Below are 19,908 nucleotides of genomic sequence, written 5' to 3'. Positions count from 1 at the left end.
GAAACCACTGCTTTACCAAGAGGGATCATTACTGCCCTCTGCGATTGGCTAAAGGACAAACCAGAGGGGTATTCCATGAGGCAGGATTAAGGGAAAGTCTTGCTTATGTTGATAAGTCTAGCTCATCAAAGTCTGAGTTCTGTTCTATCATCGTGTCTTAAAATGAGTCCAAGCTGAGTTACCATGGTAACAAGTGCTAGTGAAAAACTCTGCTCTGGACCACGCTGGACTAAGTCTTATCTCAAGGAATGTCCAAGGAGTCAAAATGAGTCTCCCAAAAGAGCGTTCCACCAGATGAATTCCACACTTACACTGCTCGTCATGTAATAAAATAATAATAATAAAATCATATAACAGCCTTTTAATTGTTTCCAAATAAATAAAAAAATTTAGATTGCAAAAGTCAAACATTATATGCCAATGAGTGCAAACGTATTTTTAAGAAAAAAGAAATCCAACTGCATCCAAACTGATATTATAGTCACATGGTCACTTAAAAAGTTTATTCATCAGTAAAATGAAATGACAAGATAAGGTTATTTATGCAGCCTACAACATTTTATAAAGAGTTTAAAGCACTTTATGGGAACTAAAAGAATAGAGTAAAAATAAACAATTTAAACATTCCCAGCAGCAAAATTCTTTCTTTTTGTATATTAACTTCAGCCTCAGTCCCTTTCGTTGCTAGCCCAGTGACTTAAACCATGCAAATTCACTTCTAGACCACCAATCCTCCACATCAACCCATTTACAGTAACACACCTGAACATGGATCAGTTACACACCCAACACGTTTGGTCTGTCTGCATTTTTCTGCCATTCCACCTCCTTGGTTCTGTTAATGGTTGCAGCTTTGCCCATTTTAGGTGAAAATATGTTTGCACTCTTTGTACAGCTATCAGCAGTGTTTGATCCAATGATGAGGAGAACGGTGCTCTAATTTAGCTTTTTGTGTCGTTCATTTGCTCAACATTCCTTTCATCCATTCATTTGGGATTGCAAGTCGGTCTTGAATCAGTCTGGAATAAACAAAGTTAAGCTGTTTTTGTAGAACGAGTAAAGGTCCAAGTAGCAGATGTCGCTAGTGGGAGTCTGACTTTTTCAGGTGAATCTTACTTTCTTTAGCATTTTTCATGAAATATCCCCCAAAACAGAAGTTATCAGTTGAAAGAAAACATCTTAAAAACATTTTCTTCAATCTGTGAAACATGGTGGTGGTAGTATCATGGTTTGGGCCTCGTTTTTAAACTTAAAGGGTTGTCTTAATATATTTGATATAATAATGAATTCTGAAGGAAGATGTGAGAACATCTCTCTGTAACCTGATTTTCAAGGTGGAGTAGGTCAGTAAGAAGATGATGAACCTACAGATCTTAATTTATATCAATGTTATACCATATGTTAGTGAGGTGACTTTAAAAGTTTGGACACAATTTCCAATAAATCGTATAGGAAATCTGGAAAAAATTAAGCCTTAGCAACAGTACTATTTACAACTACTGTTACAATCATGCTGTGCTGACACTTGAGCCTGTAGAGTTGTTTGATCCAATCAGCTGTTTAAGAGTACCACATAGTCTTCAGGATGTTGTGACAACCCTAAAAAGAAAATAAAAAAAAGCATTGCTCTGCAGATAAGTTTTCTATTTCTTTTCTTTTCTTTTCTTTTCTTTTCTTTTCTTTTCTTTTTTTATTTGACAGTAAAATTTAAAAAACATACTGTAGGTTTTATCCTAAGCACATAGACTATATTAAACTGCAATCTAACGTCTTATCTAACACTGACAGCCAGCAGTCACCTCCTGCAGAATCTGCTCATGATATTTTAATTAATATCAAACTTCAGTGGCTATCCCAAATTTATTTAAACAAAATCAGGATGCTTGAATTCTTTTCCCATTGAGACAAAACAGAATCTGACATGGCAAGGCATAAAATGCTTCAAGTAGAAGCTCCAAGTGGGAACTCAACTGACACTATCCATATATCCACTTTGGAACAAACATAAAAATCAAATAGATATAGGAACTGGTCCAGCTCCCTCAGATCCAAGATCAGGAGAGAAACACAGCTGGCTAAAACTAATGTAGCCTATCAATGTATTTGCCCCACTTTTTGTTACAGAAATATCTTGCTTGATGACCAGAGTCTGTAAGAAGTGATTCATTCTGTCATTCTGTTCCTGCCACTGAAGCTCGGGGCTTATGTTATGACGGACATTAGTCTGCCGTGCTCTCTGGTCATGCAGATAACCAGTCACTAGGCATCTCTGTTTCTGCTTCACACCAACTACAAGAATATTGTATTTCTACTACTTGCTATGTTCCGTCCAAGCTACTATATCATACTTCTTGGTAAGACCATCAATAATTCGACAGCAAGTGTCCAGCAAGTGATTTAGGCATCATTTGGATGTCATGTGGCCTCAGTGTTTCTGAACAGAAACCAAATCTCTGCAGTCATTCAGTGGGTGGGGGTGGTCTCAGGTTCCTCCTATGAAGTTGCAATTGTTAGTATTGCTGCACATCATGCAGAAACTAAGTGTTATGTTCTGAGTGACATAATATTTGCAGCAAGCAGGAATATTGTCTGTTTTAAAACCATTCTAAACTCTTTTCTGTGGCAATAATTAATTATGTGTTTTATTATAGTTTGCCATTGACTTTTCCTTTTTTCTCTAATGTCATGATTCATATACTTAATGTACAGAACAGATATTAAATGGTTATAAACTGCTTGCACATGTATTCAGCAATGGAGAAATACTGTTGCAGAGTATAGACTTCCAGTCTTTTTACCATTGGGAAGTGTAAATGTTAAAGAAATGACAGCCAAAGAAAAAGATCCGGACTGACATTTAAGGTTAGTGGCTTTAAAACTAAAGGTTTAGTCTCTTAATGAAGTCTCAATGGCTTCATCTGTGGTCAAATACTAAATTAACCCAAGACGGAGGATGAAAGAAACTAGCCATGAGTGAGAAAAAATATATCCAGGGTATCTCCACCTTGTGGTATTTGTCACTCCGATCATCCTTTAAAGACTTCACCAAACATCCAGATGAAGTGTTCATTGATTATGACTTCTATTGAAATAATTTCTAGCGGAAATCCATCTCTTTGTGCTTATTTCTCTTTTCTCTCTTCAGCAAGCTACCGTGAGGCCATAAACGTGGGTTTTTCCCAGTAGAAACAATTTAATGGAGCATCTAAAAGTCATGCAGCAGATCAAGATTATGTGTGGAAATATGTGTGTGTTAAAATGCTGTGTCAGTAAAAGGCCCCAGTGTGTGATTTAACAGCAGAATACATTTCACACCTTTACAAAAATAGCAGATTTACAATGACCGGCCCATAACAACAGAAGCCCAGGGCTGATGTAAATCCACAGAAAGCCAGGCACTCATTTGTTAAAGAGCAGATAGTGGAGGATTCCCAGCTTTTTTCTGTATAAGGCTGTGATTGTACAGTTAGAGGTGGCCTCTTCCTCAGGAAATGTTTGTTTAGCAGCACTTCTTACTAATAAATGAGAGTGAGTAAATGTCAAATAGCACACACAGATTCTGAGAGCTTTGGTAAGAAAAGCACATAAAGATTCTTTTTGTGTGTGTGTGTGTGTGTGTGTGTGTGTGTGCTTTGACTCCTTTATTTTTCATTGAATTGAATAGAGAGCATGGCAGCAAGAAGGTAAAGCAGGAAGAGACTATTTTAAGGGCATGGAGACAACTGCATTTGTGTGTGAGTGGTGAAAGAAGATTGTTGAGTTGTTGGATGAATGAGCAAATTACCAAACCTGCAATTTGACTGAACCTTTCCTGCGTAGTCACTCGCCTCAATGTTTTTCCTCAATTAACTTCAAACAAACTCTTTTTAGAGTGATGGGTGGCTGCTTGACGTGATAGATGATTTTCTGAGCAATGGTTTCATTAACTTTCTTAATTACCATCTGGATCTTTGTCAGTGAAACACAGGACCTTTTCCACCGTCTTAATGGAAATCATCTATTGATAGCGCCTGACAGAATGAAGGAAAGTGTCGGCCATTAAGCAGTATGATTGAGAGGATGACAGAGGGAACGAAAGAGGAGAGGAAAGACACGCCTTAATTAGCAATGGCAAGTTTATGGACGGGCAGGGGTGTGGGATTTAAATGCAGGTTTTTAATGGTCCTGTTTTAGCACTCCTGCGAGGCCAAGTGTCACTCAGCACACCAATTAATACACACTCCCAAGTCTACATGTGTATTCACAGACAAAGCTGCACATGCATGCACACAAGCCTCTCAACATCTGCCACACACCTTTCCCCCTTAGTATAAATCAGCTGTAGTGGAGCCAGCTGTTTAAGTGCACTCTATGTGTCTTACTGCAGGAATAAATTGGCTTTCTCTCAGTTTCTTTAGGTTCTCAGACATATGGAGTTGTGCTCTTTGCTTCATTGCACTTTAGGTTCTCATTGCCTTTTCCTTAACAATTTTAAAATACGCTTTTCAGCTTTTTCATAGAGACCTTTTTATCTAATTTACTGGATTTTTAAAACACATTTAAAGACTATAATTGCTAAATTTGATGTTTTAGGCCTTTTATCATGAAATGATATTGCTGTATTGTGGCAGCATCAACTACTACTAAAAACGTTATTGTTGATGCTACTAGGTGGATTAATAAGGCAGAGTTATGCCTGTTTTTGTAAATAAGTGGCATCAGCTGATGGCTGAGAATACTAAGCCAATTAACTTAGCTTAGAGTCACTACTATGGATACACAGACAGGAAAAGAAGTGGGACATGTTGCACTCGTCTTTTTGTCAATCACAACAGCCAAAAGCATCAATAATGACTGGTAGTTAAAGCAACTGGTGGAGAACTGGAGGATGTCCATGTGTTATGTTTCATTAAACTATAAAGACATGGTGTTTGATTGTTAAATGGAGAAACGGTTACATACAAGTATTCACTCACATTTCCTTTTTTTTTAGGTCTGCTAGAAACGCTTCAAGCATGATTTTCTGCTTTCATTAAATCATCAAGTGAACTTTGTGCTCTTAGCTTTACTCATTAAACATGCCATAGCCTTTGATGCTGTGCAATCTTCAGCATAACAGATATGAGCAACAGGCGGAGTATTAAGAGTAAACAAATTATCTTTCAAGCTCTCCATCTGTAACAACCATGAAGCATTTCCAAAACAACATTGATAAGTGTTTCCACTTTGCACAAGAGCCACAAAGTCGTGTAAGAAGCTTTGAGGGTTTATAAATAACTCTCAGGTTTTCATCATAGTTATCAAATCTGGAGTGTTTGAGTATTTCTTTTCTTTTTTAATGCCAGCCATCTCCCACACAATTTCCACACATGACGTCCTAGAGGAGTCTATGTTAAAAAACCATGTGGCTTGTCATGCTACATGTAAAAGAGCGCATGGAAAATCAGTTAATTATGGACACCATCATATTCTGGGATATTATCTTCTAAAATATGCCATAAATGCCAGTCAATACAACTAGAATGACTACACAGGGATTTTCTCTATTCTTCCACTTTATAACCATGAGCCATGTAAGATACTTGCTGGGAATTGCTGCTCATAATAAGAAAATTCTAATTGTATATTTAATTATTATGCTTATTAATGTTAATTCTTCTTTCAAAGCCCTTGCGCAGAGACTCAGTGTAAGCCTACAGGAACTTTAAGCTGTTAACTTGGCTAAATTTGTATCTTGCTTGTACCAGTGTTTACTCTTGTCACTGTTCAGATTTCCATAAGAACACAACCCCCCACACACAGAATACCATCAGCATTAAAAAGGAAACTATGTGCTGTAAATGAATAAATCCCACATACATTAATTCTGTCCTTATGTAAATGTTCATAGGCTCACTCAGTTTTTATCATGTCTCCTTGAGTCATTTTGTATGGTAAAGTTCATAAAGCAAAGAAAATTACGTCTTACATTATAAATTAAATCTGAATTGCCTGTAACATGTATCATTTCCCCTATGTGTCATATTTCTAGTTAGAAACAGCCTTGAGATCCAGCATTTCCTTGGCAGCTCAGTCTTTTCCCATCAGTACTAATTTCTCCAGAAATTTTATGATTTTTCTTGTTTTTTCTTTTTGTTTTTTTTTTTACCCGTGAAGTTTTCAAATATTTTTTTTTTTTAAGTAAGTGCCTGCATACTTGTCCTTTTCACCTTTTTTCCCCATGCAAATGCAGAGTTCATGCATTTTGTTAGAATGCACTAAAAGGCTTGATTCTGATTCACAAACCTGACCAACCCAAGTTCCCCTCGCAGCTCTGAGAGCTTCCCTGTAAATGCAATGACTTTGACATTCTAATAATTGCTGAAGCCACTGGGCTCATTTGTCTTTCTGAAATGTCTGGTCTGAGAGACTTTGGCTAATGTATAATTCAACATAGAAAATCAAACACCCCGTCTCTGTATCCACCTCCTCATCTCTCTGAAAATTGCTCCTTCATCCCCAGGCAAGGCATGATATGACATGAAAAACAAGCCACTGTTGTCATGTCACTGACTTGTAATAGACAGTGGCATTTATCCTTACCATGCAAATGTTTAGTTCTGTTTAGTTGTCTATTATGGGGGGGCGTAATAATTGTTAGCCTTTATGTCTAACACTGTAGCTTTCACTTATTTGCTTATTTAGTGGCTTCTCCTTGCTTTCTAAATCCTTATGAAATTTAACTGAATTAAAATTCTGCAACAGTTTGTGTAAAGTATCACAACAACAGAAGTGTTTTGTCTCTTTTGTGCTCTGAGAAAATACAAAAGAGGAGGTGTTAAGTCTGTCGGGAATATGCCATCTCCTTGATGGTCCACTGCCTGTCAGTGTGCAGTACCACACCACAGACTTTCCATCACTTCCGGTGTAAGAATCCAGCCGTTGTCATCTTTAAAAATCAACAAAATAACGCCGGAGATGAGACAGTCTTTGGTTGTTGGTCACAAATGTTACTATGACCTGATAATTTTCACATGAGAGTAAAAAGTGACACCTTTTTCTCTAAATTCGAAACAGTTGAAGGTAATTGTTCTCTCATTAGCTTGTCAGCTGTGACTTTGTCTTTTTGCACCACAACAGGACATTTTTGGCTTGTTAGCAACATGTTCTTCCAAGTGAAGTGTCATTGTTGCTAAGATGGAGCTGTTGTCTGGCAACTGTGTCTTAGTAAATATTACAGTGTTCTATGAGGATTTTTTTTTCTTCTATTCAGAATCAGAAAACTTTCTTTATCTCATACGAGCAGTTCATTTACAGCTCACCACAGACTCCAGTCAACATTCAAAGTGCAAAATGTCAAGGAATAAAAGATTGTGAATATGTATTAGTTCTCATTTGAGGAGCATGGTAGCGCCAGCCTGATGGCATCAAAGCAAACTCCCTGAACAACACATCGCTGATGATGGTTTTTCCTTTCTTCACTACCTGAAGCTCCCAGAGGGAGACAAGTGTCTTTGTCTGACTCCAATAATCTTAGAACAAGTTTGTACAATGGAGTACAGGCTGTTCTTGTCTTTCAGACTTAAACCATTGAACCGACACATAAAGGAAAATGTTATGATGCTTTCAACGAATGAACAATAAGAGTTCTTTTCTTTACACAGAGAATGGTGGAGTAGACCTCCCTCAATCATGCTGATCTTATTTAATCTCTACATCCGCTATGACAGAATCAGAACACAGAGTAGGTTGCAAAAATTGAATAAAAACTTTTATTTATTTCATTTATTTTTTATTATATTTATTTATTTACTATATTTGCATGCCTTATCTAACCTTGACATGTTTCTCTACCCTCACCTACAGTTAAATTTTAACATTTTAGATCAGTTTGTCATCTTTCTCTATAGTTAATGATGTATATATGATGCCTATGATGAAATTACAAGGTTTACTTGATCTTGTATAAAAGTCCATCAAAAAGACCAAAACTTTACCACATTCTTTAAGCTCTTCATACGTAAGTCTTGTAAATGACAAGTATTAATTGTAGGATGTAGCCATTGCCATTCATTTTACATATTTATTCACAGTATTATTCACTGTCTAATTTAAAATACAAAAAAAAAAAAAAAAAGCCACCTGGATTTAACTAAGCAACTGCTGTGGGGTTGCTTCAGTTGTTCAACAACTTTATGTGCCCATAAAATGAGGTCAGCTGACTGCCTGAGTTTGACCATTGACCTGGTTTTCTTCCTTTTCTTCCTCTAATGGCTCGGGCAGATTCTAAGATGACTGCTTTGATTCACTAGGCTCAAACTATAAAGGAGTGGTTCAGGGGGCATAAGACATCATTTTCACACATGAACTGGCCACCACAGAGTTTAGCCCTTAACCCTATCAAGGATCTGAGGGATGAACTGGAGAAGACTTTACTTAGGACTATCAGTGTGTGACTTTTGAGCATAAAATCCCCTGAGGCTAAATAAAAAAATGCAACGGCATATTTCTGAGCTTTTTTTTTGTGATCTTCTTTTTTGCTTTCTACTCTACTAGTGTTGGTCTATAACTAAAGGTCTATAAGGTTGGTCTATAAGAAAAAACAATTTGTAAACTAAACAATTTTACCATTTTTCGGTGAAGCAAAGGGTATTTAGCTAAAGGCTGAGCAGCTTTACTATTTTCTACCAAATGTCAGATAACGTTTGACATCCATTTATTTCCAAGGAAAATTCTATTATCTGCTTCATGGAAGAATTTATTTTCTGTTTATCATATTTGGCCTAAAATCTCATGAAAACCCATTGTCATAATCTCCTATGTGTCATATTAAGAAACCAGTGTCAGATCTGTGGAGCTTCAGACTTTCGATGAAGTGACTCAAATGAAAGAAACAAACATGATGATGAACATCAGCTCTCTCAGAAGCAAAATGTGACATAAACCGTTCCTTATGAAAACAGATATAAACTTCTTCAAAATGTTTGCACATATGTGAGTAAGATGAACAATACCAAACTTCATGTCAGTGGATGATTCAGGAAAAATGAAACAAACCTGGTGTCATTTTGTTCTGCTCTGGTGCTTTTTATTATTTCCTCGTTTGATATTGATTTTTTTTTCCTCTCTGGTGAACTGGTAGAACCACCAAGCAAGTCTGTGCTTTTCCTGTTTCTTCCTTTTTACCCTGTTTTACAGAAGAAACACCTAAATGCTCAATGCTTTACACTACCTTCATAATGAAGCAAAGATTTAACACATACATCCACTGATAATTCATGATCAAACATGAAGTCATGTGAGCTGTAAAACAGCCTTTCATATTTGTATCCTTAAGAAACTAGAAACATTAAATATACCATTTTCATATGTTAAGCCTCCATCTCTTGTTATAAATGATTTTCTCTAGTTGTGTGTCTGTGTTGTTAAAAGTCAGACATACACAAAAAAAAGGTTAAATTTTAACTTAAAATTTTATACTTTAATCAATTATTTGTGTTTTATCGGAACTTTCAGCTTCAAGTCACAGCTGCTTCCTGTATCCTCACCCACTTCACACACCCTTCTTTCCCCTTTTCCTCTGGGAGCTTATAGACCCATTAGCTGATATTACTCACAGAAGTCATTTTGACATGTCGCACTAGGCAAAGCCTGGTTTTTGTGGGTGTGTATAAACAGTGCGCTGCTCTAGAATGTTGCTACACTTTTCTCACCATGTCAGTTGAGTGAGAGTAAACCTTATACCTCATAAATAGCCTGGATTGGTTTTTTTGCTACTCCACTTTGACTGTGGCAGCTTGTCCTTGAAGACGCTCACCCTGAAATAATGGATCAAGTCTTCGGTGGCCTGCTGAGCTGCTCCCTGCTGCTGCCCAGCATGACATTACCTGGTGTCCTTGTTTGTCATTCTCTTGTTCTGTGCACTTCCGTGGGTGTGGTGTGTGTGTCTGTATCAGTGCATCAACAGGGATGTGAGCCACTTGCTGCACCGTACATACAGTAGAAACAGTACAAACAGTAGAAAAAAAACTGTTTTGGTTTGTCTTAAGTTGGTGCTGCAGTTCTGAAACGCCACCAAGTCTCAAATAGACGTGGGTTTGTTTGATGTGGACACATTTGCATAGGCCCGAGGAGAGTGTTCATATTTGTTTTCTTAAATCGAGGGTCAGAAAAGGACCTGTCTCCTATGATTATATCTCGGGTAACTAGAAGTGACGAGGTAATTGTGAAATCTATTTAGAAGAATTGTAGCTTGTCTCTCTTTCTCACTCCCTCTCTTCCTTTCTTTCTCAGAGCTGCTGTGTTTTGAAATCATTAGTTTTTATTTTCCTTTACACTTTACCATTTTCTTTTCTTTGCTATTCTTGTTTGCTTCCTTCCTAACTCTTTACAGCTTTACATTTCCTCTGTCCATGTGCAACATGTTCTGTTTCCTCCGCTCTCTCGGGATAAGTGTGTTTATATAAAAAACCAGAACCAGATCGATCCTGTGATGTTGCTTGGATCAATAATACAGAGAATGTCACAGTTTAGCGGCAAACAGTGATGAGTGATTACTGTTCACCTTTTATTTTCCATGTGCTGGCATTTAGTTTTCTTTCCTCACTCAGTTCCTGTTTTATCACCTTCTGCTTCCTCACAGTGGCGTCCATTCCTCCCTGGTCTGAAATACGAAGTGATAGACTCTGCCTACATCTCCCTCTACACAGGTAAGCTGTTCATTCCTGCTTTAAATTGCTTAATAGGATTTTCTGTCATCTTGTTGGGGAAATAAACATATTAAATCACCAGTTTTTGAACCTACTTTGGAGGGTTTTTTTATGTTTGTGTCTAAGTCACACATGGAACAGTGGGAGAAAGAAAAAAAAATTGCAGTACGCTGAAAACTTCCTCAACCAAAAATAAAATAATGACATAAAAATCAACTTTGTTTGTCTGTGCTGGTATTGATTGACAGTTTAAGTTCACAAAATCAATCTTTTTTTTTCTTTTTGTGGTACCAATATGTTTTTTTCTGTCTTGTCCTGCAGTCTAGCGGAAAAAAGAAAGCTTGAATTTCCATTTCATTCATGCTGTCATAGGATACTTTCAAATTTTACTTTCAAAACACACCAAATCTCCTCCATGTGGGGCAAAAGAGACTGAATGTAATAGTTTCTCTCTTTTTCACTATATAGATGTCATCCAAGCAAAGATGCAAACATTTTTTTCTTGAGTAGATGCTTAACCTCTGTAGCTCCAAGAATAGTAATGTGTCACAGGGAGTCGGTATCAGTAACGGGGGAAATGCCAGCTGCTCAGAAAATGATGTGTGGAGTCGTCGTCTTGGGTGAAGCTGCCGAGTCGCGTGGATGTATGCCAAATCCTGCCATCTTGTTTATGACAAGCTATGACAGAGAAGAATGAGGCCTCGCACAGTAAATGAGGTCACCTGCTGGATTCAGGCATTACCATCTCATCATCTGTCTCCTTCCACCACCCATCCATCCGTCCTCCCTTCTTATGTCACACCTTCTAGCTCACCAGTTTTCTCCATGCACTCACTGTGAAAATATTTCTTTTTTTTTTTTTTTTTTGAGAAAAACACTTATTGGTTTTGCACAAGGACACTTGTTTTCAGTTTAATTGGGTTTCTAATTTGCTTTTGGTTAACATTATTGTCTTTTTAAGCAGCTGTGGCACTTTAAAAGAAGCACATTAACTCTTGCTCAGAGTTAGTTCAATCATCCCCATGCTGCATGCAGCTTGATGCCCTCTTTTTCTCACTTTTTTTAAAAATAATGTACAAATTTTGGATTAAACACCCTGGGAAGTGGCTCATTATTATTCAGAAAAATTAAGTCCCAATTTATGTTTGCGTAATTGTCTTCATTTGTTTAAAGGACAGCTCATTAAAGTTCCAAAATGATTCCTCTTGGGCACAATCCAAATTACTGCCTTTAACAGTGTGATGCAGCTTTGAATATTTCACTGAAGATGAACATTACATTGTGACTCAGAAGGTAGTGTTAAAAGTGTAACACAGTATCATCATAAATAACATCTTTGACTTTTGTTATAGAAACCAGGGAGAATTCAAATGAGCATGCACACACACTAAAACAGAGAAAAATCTATATTGACCTGGAGTGTGCCGCCCACTGACTGAAGTATACAAATCCCAGAACAGTTTAGGCCCAGAGTACATCTGTGATATGTTCAGAGAATATAAACCTAGCAGAGCTCTTAGATCCAAAGACCAGAGTCCAGACTAAACATGGAGAAGCAGCATTTAGCTGTTATGCTGCAAACAAGTGGAACAAACTGCCAGTGGAGATTAAACTGTCACCGAACGTAGACACTTTTAAATCCAGGTTAAAAACATTTCTTTTCTCATGCGCCTATGCATGAAATCTGCACGGTAACTTTTTAACTTATCTTGCTTTTACTCATTTAAATGTAATTTATTATTTTATTGTTATTCTTGCTATGTGTTGCTGCCTTTTACTATTTCTTAATATCTGTAATACTTTTGTTTTATGTAAAGCACTTTGAATTGTCCTGTACATGAAATGTTCTGTACAAATAAACTGCCTTGCCTATAAGCCAATCTTGTTCTTTAGTTTTTCAGTGGTAACATGATACAGATTTATCAAAAGAAAGAGCAAGTATTTCCATTGTTTTGTGTGTTTGTTTACTATGAGGATTTGTAGCAACCTAGATAATTAGTTGGCCTTGGATGAGACTTGTGTGTAGTGGAAATCAGGACTGTGATCAACAGATATCTTACTGTTACATAAAAGGAAGTTTTACTCTGTACTTTATGCACAAAGCATCACACAGTATATATGCACACTCCACCCTCTGGAGGATGAAAATGATGCTGACCACCGTGTTAATTACAAAGCATTTCTCCCATCAGGCTTTGCTCCTGACATGCCATTAATCACACATGCTCTCTCCTCCTTCCCTGCTATCGATTGGTGTAATTATGACTCTGCTGTGTGCCGTTTTTGTTTACTTGCAGCTTTTTTTTATGATCTCTTCTGCTTTTGTTACTGCTCTTCTCTGCATCATCCCATCATTTTCTTTCTTTTCCAAACTGTCATTAATGGTAATGATTCATGATTTTTTAGACAAATAATATTTTCCTTTTCCAGCAACAAACATCAGTTATTGTCAAAATAAATCCTTCTCTTGTTCTCTATCACACCATCACCAATTCACTCTTCCTTCTTTTCCAGATGAGTCCAATCTGAAGATGAACAGTGTGGACCACATCCCTCAGACCTTGGCCAGTCACATCCGTCTCCCAGAGTCCCAGCCTCAGGGGCTGGGGGGCAACATGGAGCTGCACGGAGCCGATATGCTGAAGCCAGATCCTAGGGACACTTTCTACAGCAGTAAGTCTGCCATCCCTTAATGTCTTTCCTCCAGATTTTTAGACTTATCATTATCTGCAACTGTCTGGTTCCCAGTCTTTGCTGCTGTATCCCAGAAGTCAGTTAATCAAGCCACCTATACATTATTCCGTGTGATTGGTTTTAAAGTCCCCTTATCAACTCCCATCTTTTGTCTCTTCTTCTCTCCTCAGCTCCTATGATTGACCCCTTGCACCTGGAAAATGTTCTCCCTGCCTGCCTCTACTCTCCAACCTACGTAGTCAAAGATTTCCCCATCGCTAGATATCAGGGGCTGCAGTTTGTAAGTCAAAAGAGTAATATACTTATCTGTATCAGTTTCGGTATTAATTGCCAGTCCTTGCTTGGGTCAGAACTGTGAGATTGCCAGAAAATCATCTAAATTAAGGTCTTCTAGAAACATTTCCTTACAGACTCAATGTGATATTAAGATAAAATGGTCAGATTTTAGACTCTGCTATTTTGGATGTCATTACAGCATCTCCCTGTGAGGGAGGAAGGTAGCAGATGTTAAGCTCTGCTCCCCCCTGTAGGACAACACATGTCACAGCAGGAAAGTAGAATAGTGAACTAGAGACGATCCTGGGTCTCGGTTTTAGATGCAGAGTGAATTACCCTAAAACAATTACGTGGAGTGGGAGATTTTAATTAAACACTAGTTTTAATCTAAACATCACACAATGCTGACAATGGGAAATTACTATCTCCCTCTGCAAGCATTTCTTTTATATCGAGTGTGTGGTTTTCTGGTATATTTTGACTGACATTTAACTGTTCTTTAGGTCTACCTATCTTTTGTCTACCCTAATGACTTCACACGTCTCACCCACATGGAGCGAGAGAACAAATGTTTCTACAGAGAGTCACCTATCTACTTGGAAAAGTAAGGATGTTTGCTTTTTCTTAACTAACAGAACATTTTATCTCTGCCTTGCATCAAGTACACTGATTATGTAGAAAAAGTTCTCCATGAATTTGATGGTATTTCATGCAACCTCATATTAAGAGTTTTTGCTTGTTATATTATAAGGCACATAGAAGCTTCAACCTTCTGTTAAAACATGTGGCTGTGTGTGTGTATGTGTGTGTTAACACTTGCTTTGTCTGCCAGGTTTGGTTTCTACAAATATATGAAGATGGATGAGGAAGAAGATGACAGACCGTTCTTTTTCCCCAACCCAGATGGTAACTAATAATGAGTAAATAGAGACTTATCCCACTCACCCACCTCCCACCCTCTGACAAACATATTGCATATATATATATATATATATATACACATGTGTAAACGCTTTAACAACTTTGAGTCTCCTTCATTTCACACCAGATTTCCTAGAGGAAGAGGAGTTGGTAGACACAGAGGATGAGGCAGAGATTGTTGGCACCCAGTTGCCTAAACGGCCCTCTCATCCAAATCAGACCAGCCATACTTCAACCCATCCCCATCAATACCAGAAAACTGGGTCTACACCAGCTGGCAGAGAAGTGAAGGAAGAAGAGGACAACCCTAATAAAGAAGAGGAGGAAGCAGTCAACAGTGTCATACACCGCAGAGAAAGAAGACAGTTCCCAGAAAGAGATAGACAGATGGGAAGGATTCTGGAGGGAGACTGGGGAAGAGATCATACCCAGGGTAGTGTAAGACAGGATACCAAGGGGGGACTTGAAGACCCCATGGCTCTTCAGCCTGATATGGACAGTGTTGTGAGAGGTCGCTCTTTGTCCTGGATACACACAGATCCTGCAAATCTGGACCGTATTAAGACAGATGGAGGAGCAGGTGGTGGAGAAGGAGCGAGAGGCGTTGAAACGCAGCATAAACTTAGCAAGTCTTCTCTCCTTTTCCCCCAAAAGTCCTCTCTCTCTGCCCTTGCCAGCAGAGCCAGGCAGATCCTCAGCAACTCTGCCCATAGCAACCAGCCTCATAATAACAGCAACAAGCTTCCAGGGTACAAGAAGGAAAAGAGGGAGGAGAACAAGATTTACATCACCAGGCCTCGGCCTGCGAAGGAAAGAGAAAAGGAGAGGGAGCAGCGGCGAGAGAGGCGGGAGGAGAGGGCTTTTCGCCATCCTCGAGAGGTTTTCCCAGGGGTCTTTTTGTACCAGACTGGGAAGACCACTAGACTGGTCAACCTTGGTGCAAAAGGACGTGGTGGAGGAGGTGTAACAGGGGTCAGGCGCCTTATTAGTGCCCCTCAGCTCTGGCCCAACCCCCCCACAAAAGAAGGTAAGGCAGCATCTCACAATGGAAGCATCAACATACATACTGAAACTGCACAGAAGTCTGCCAGCAAAGCAGCAGTGGCAAACCAACTAGAGAAAAATAAAAGGAAAAGTGAGTCCCAGGACTTCAGAACTACTGTCATGGCTGATCTGCCCAGCAAAGGAGACCTCTTGATCCCACCTTCCTATCTCCAAGATCCACCTCCTCCACTTACAACGGCAAGGTTAAACTACACAGAAAACACAATCCACAGTCAATTACGGGTCACTTCTTACCTCAAGACCTCTGAGATTACAGAGTCCCAGCAGCAGCCAGACCCAGAGCCCAACCCTGCAGACCTCGAGCAAGATACAAACCGCTCTAATCCCGACCCCGACCCTGATCCAGAGCCAGAACCAGAGGAGGGTGAAATGTCAGACTACAGCTACGAGGAGGTTGAGGTTCGTCCAGGTTGGGCAGAGGAGAGTATCAACTGGCAGAGGACGTTCTCAGTTAATCCAATGGACTTTGAGCTGCTGCGCTCTGACTGGAATGACCTGCGCTGCAACGTGTCTGGCAATCTTCAGCTGGCAGAGAGTGAAGTGGTGGACGTGCTGGCACAGTACATGGAGAAACTCAATGAACGCAATGGAGGGTAAGCATAGAGGGGTGAGGAAAATGAGACAGAGAGGGCTTCTGCTTTTTCTCCTGCCTCAAATCTGTTTTTTATGTTATTAGTTATGTAGAAAGCAAAGTAATTTTGCTATATTGGTCATGCCCTGGTGGAGAGATGTTAACAGACCTCAGTGTGTTGATTACACTGAGGTCTGCAGTGGTGCTTAGAAGCCTTGATGTTATTTGCGTGAAATAGCTTTTCTGTTTTCATTTTCCTCCATCAGCCATGCTAATCTCACCACAAAGAAGACAATGAGCAGCAGCATGTTTGAAGTGGTCAGAAATAAATACAGTGTGAGAATACTGAGACGATGCAACATGTCTCTTTTTTCTTAAGAATTTCTGTGTGTGTGCTTCAGAATCTACACCCTGCTGCGGATCATCAACGTTGAGAAGCGGCGGGACTCAGCTAGAGGTAACCGTTACCTGGTGGAGCTGGAGCTCATGGAGAGAGGCCGAAGTGTGGTGCGTCTCTCAGAATACATTTACCTGCTCCTCCACCGCGGCAGGCAAGGAGAGGAAAGTCTAGAGAACATGGACTCTGCCCCGGCGTCTGCACCTGCCTCGCCTCCTTCTGCGGCCACAACCAGCTTCACCACCCCAGCACCACCTCCTTCTACCAGGTCCTCTGTCCGCCCAGGAGCGACACCATGGAGCACTGCCTATGCTAAGCCTCTTCTCTGCCAGCCAGTCATGCTGCAGTGGAGAAGAGACGTTATGGTGCACTTCGTGGTGCCAGGTCAGTCAAAAGGGGGAAAAAAATAAAACATTGAATTTTCATCATGGATGGAATTGTTAAATCATTTCCATTTGGCTTTGCAGTGAAAAACCAGGCACGCTGGGTACAGCAGTTCATCTCCGACATGGAAAATCTTCATCGGCAGACAAAAGATGACAACTTCAGCATCATCATTGTCGACTTTGAGAGTGAAGACATGGATGTTGAGCAGGCTCTACGAGACAGCAGCGTGCCGAGGTGTTTGCCTACTACACGCAACCTTATTAAATGATTTGGAAAACAAAAAATAAAAAGTTTAGTCATGGAATTTTTATGTATATATTTATTTTAACAGATATGAGTACCTCAGGAGAGAAGGGAACTTTGAGCGCTCAGCCGGATTGCAGATCGGAGTGGACACTATTGAGGTTAGAGAAACAAACACAGCAAAGAGAGCAAGATGTGAGCTGGCGGGGAAAAGCCACTCACAGAAGGTCAGACACTCAGCCTGACCACATGACCTTTACTGGCTGATAGACAGACAGAAAGAACACTCATGCATAATGAATCCATCGCTGCTAGGTCCGTCACAGGCTGTGGATTGGCCTTATCGTTGAGTCTCCTCCTGCTTCCCTCTCTCACAGAGTCCAGCTTAGGATGACGAGGAATTGCTTAGACAGATAGCTGCACATTCTCTGCTGTTAGTATGCCACAGCTGTCACATCCACTCCCTCTAACAGGTTATTTGTGTGCATCTGCTCCTACGCCACTCTCTGATGGTCACCGCACACGCATGCCCACCAACCCGATGGGGGGCTTTGAAGCAACTGGAAATCTGGACAGACGTTGATCCGTCATTTAAGTGTCATAGCTGTCAGTGTGGGATGACAGAGCTGTCACTCATGTCTAAATGATCCTCAGGCTCTTAAAATGAAGACGAGTCACTGATACTAAGCACGGACAAACCCCCTTCAACTTAATCCTAAAATCCCATATTAGGCACATGTGGACATCAGTTCATATTCTCACATTAAGACACACACACACACACACACTCAATATCACAGCACATACCTTTTTTTTGTCCTTCCCACAGGATAGTCACAGTATCGTGTTTCTGTGTGATTTGCACATCCACTTCCCTCTCAACATTCTGGAAAGCATCAGGAAGCACTGCGTGGAGGGACGCCTTGCTTTTGCTCCCATTGTCATGAGACTCAGCTGCGGCAGCTCGCCACTGGAGCCTGATGGTGAGATGACAGCACACAAATATTCACACAGACACATTGCAGCACATCAGTGCACAAATAAGTACAATCACAAGTGTTTGAGTTTAACATTCTTTTTGTTTTACTCATCTGTAACTCTGTAATTCTCATTTTACAGAATAGAAACATTCTTGGAAATTCAGTGTATTCAGTGTTTCCAATTTCTTTCTTAGGCTACTGGGAGGTAAATGGCTTTGGCTTGTTTGGAGTCTACAAGTCTGATTTTGACAAGATTGGAGGAATGAACACAGAAGAATTCAAAGACCGCTGGGGTGGCGAGGACTGGGAGCTGTTGGATAGGTACAGTACAGATGTGACATAAACCTTCTAAAAAGCCATCAAAGTTTGTCTTTCTTATCCTTTATATGTGTACGTCAGAGGCATTTGTTTCAGCATTAAAAACCCCAGAAACAATTTAACTTCATGACATTGTTGCTTCACCCTGCAAAGCTGCCAAACTTGAGTCTTTGTCTTATTGCACACAAAGTTGGAGCAGTAATAATCAAGGTTACCTTTTTACAATTATATCAAACATAGCTCAGCCTGGAGTCAAAACAGTCTCATCATTTTAATCTCTGGAATAATCTGCATCTATTGCAGTGCTTTAAAACTGTAAATTTTTTTTATATTTCTTCTATTTTCTTTAAAAAAAAACATTTTTGGCATCTCATCAGAAACTGCTGACTTGCTGAAAGAGCTGCGTTAATTTATACAAGGTCTTAATCCACTGGTGGCCAAGTTCTACTTATTAACAATGCAGAATCGTGTGCATGTGTAGGGTTTCAAGCATCCATTGTTCTCTGCAAATTCTAGTAGGAACTGGATTTCTGCAGCTTACAGCTGTATTTTCTTATGCATTGCTTTGATTGTATAATATGCCAGTGTATAATAAGACAGTGCTCATCCAATGTCTAATTCAATTACAGGAAAAAAATTAGTACACATCAATGTGTGAACTTCTATTGCTTGAAAATGTTTTTTTCTTTTTTTAAAAGAAGGTGCTTCTGTCAATGCATCCAATTAAAAGCTTAGTTGTTTTGGTTTTTACAGTTTTTTCCAAGAATTTTATGACTGTTTTATGGAGAATCCTTTCTACAGTGTTCCAAGATATTATGCATATGCTGTTTTTGTTCATTTGTTCTAAATAATCAATGTGAATGACAGTGAATAGGATTATTTAATCATCAAAATTAGATTAGGTTATATGATAATGTGGATTGTATTGAACAATCAATGACAAAGAGTGTTCCATATTATTCTACATAACAGCTTTAAAACATTAAGTAGATCGTAAGGAATTGAAAATGTACACCTGTAGTATTTTTCCATTTCATACAAGAACGTTTTTCTAAACATGGTAGCCATACCATGAGTTTTGGCAACCAAAGATTTAAATTACTGCAGCATGGGATGATGTGTTGTCTTGCATGAAAATGATTTTACTGCAGGAGGATTTTTTTTTTCCTTTTTATATTGTGGCAGGAAATGGTCAGTTAGGTACGTTCCCTTTAATTAAGCTCAGAAGGGAAATTAATTATCAGGTCTGTCTGAGATTGTTATCAGTGATTTAAACAGACAGGAGAAACATCATAAGCAAAATCTTCCGCAGAAATCCTAAACCCCCAAATGTTTAATTAAGTGAAATTCTTCATGCAAAATCATTTGAAACACAGTGAATAATCTTTT

General features: G+C 39.2%; 1 protein-coding gene across 2 annotated transcripts in view; it reads left to right on the top strand.

The window, feature by feature from the left end:
* b4galnt4a (beta-1,4-N-acetyl-galactosaminyl transferase 4a) overlaps window positions 1-19,908 on the top strand; it is a 135,400-nt gene that overhangs the window by 113,948 nt on the left and 1,544 nt on the right. For both annotated transcript variants that reach the window (XM_041997985.1, XM_041997984.1), the window contains exons 10-20: window positions 10,601-10,667; window positions 13,182-13,340; window positions 13,532-13,641; window positions 14,141-14,241; window positions 14,470-14,543; window positions 14,686-16,216; window positions 16,596-16,975; window positions 17,059-17,212; window positions 17,310-17,382; window positions 18,051-18,204; window positions 18,396-18,522. In XM_041997985.1, the coding sequence (XP_041853919.1) occupies window positions 10,601-10,667; window positions 13,182-13,340; window positions 13,532-13,641; window positions 14,141-14,241; window positions 14,470-14,543; window positions 14,686-16,216; window positions 16,596-16,975; window positions 17,059-17,212; window positions 17,310-17,382; window positions 18,051-18,204; window positions 18,396-18,522 (2,930 nt within the window). The remainder of the gene's footprint in view (window positions 1-10,600; window positions 10,668-13,181; window positions 13,341-13,531; window positions 13,642-14,140; window positions 14,242-14,469; window positions 14,544-14,685; window positions 16,217-16,595; window positions 16,976-17,058; window positions 17,213-17,309; window positions 17,383-18,050; window positions 18,205-18,395; window positions 18,523-19,908) is intronic.

This window comes from Melanotaenia boesemani, chromosome 10, assembly GCF_017639745.1.
Source record: "Melanotaenia boesemani isolate fMelBoe1 chromosome 10, fMelBoe1.pri, whole genome shotgun sequence".
Taxonomy (NCBI): domain Eukaryota; kingdom Metazoa; phylum Chordata; class Actinopteri; order Atheriniformes; family Melanotaeniidae; genus Melanotaenia; species Melanotaenia boesemani.
The sequence above is the reverse complement of the archived record's forward strand: the minus strand, read 5'-3'. Positions and strand labels throughout refer to the sequence as shown.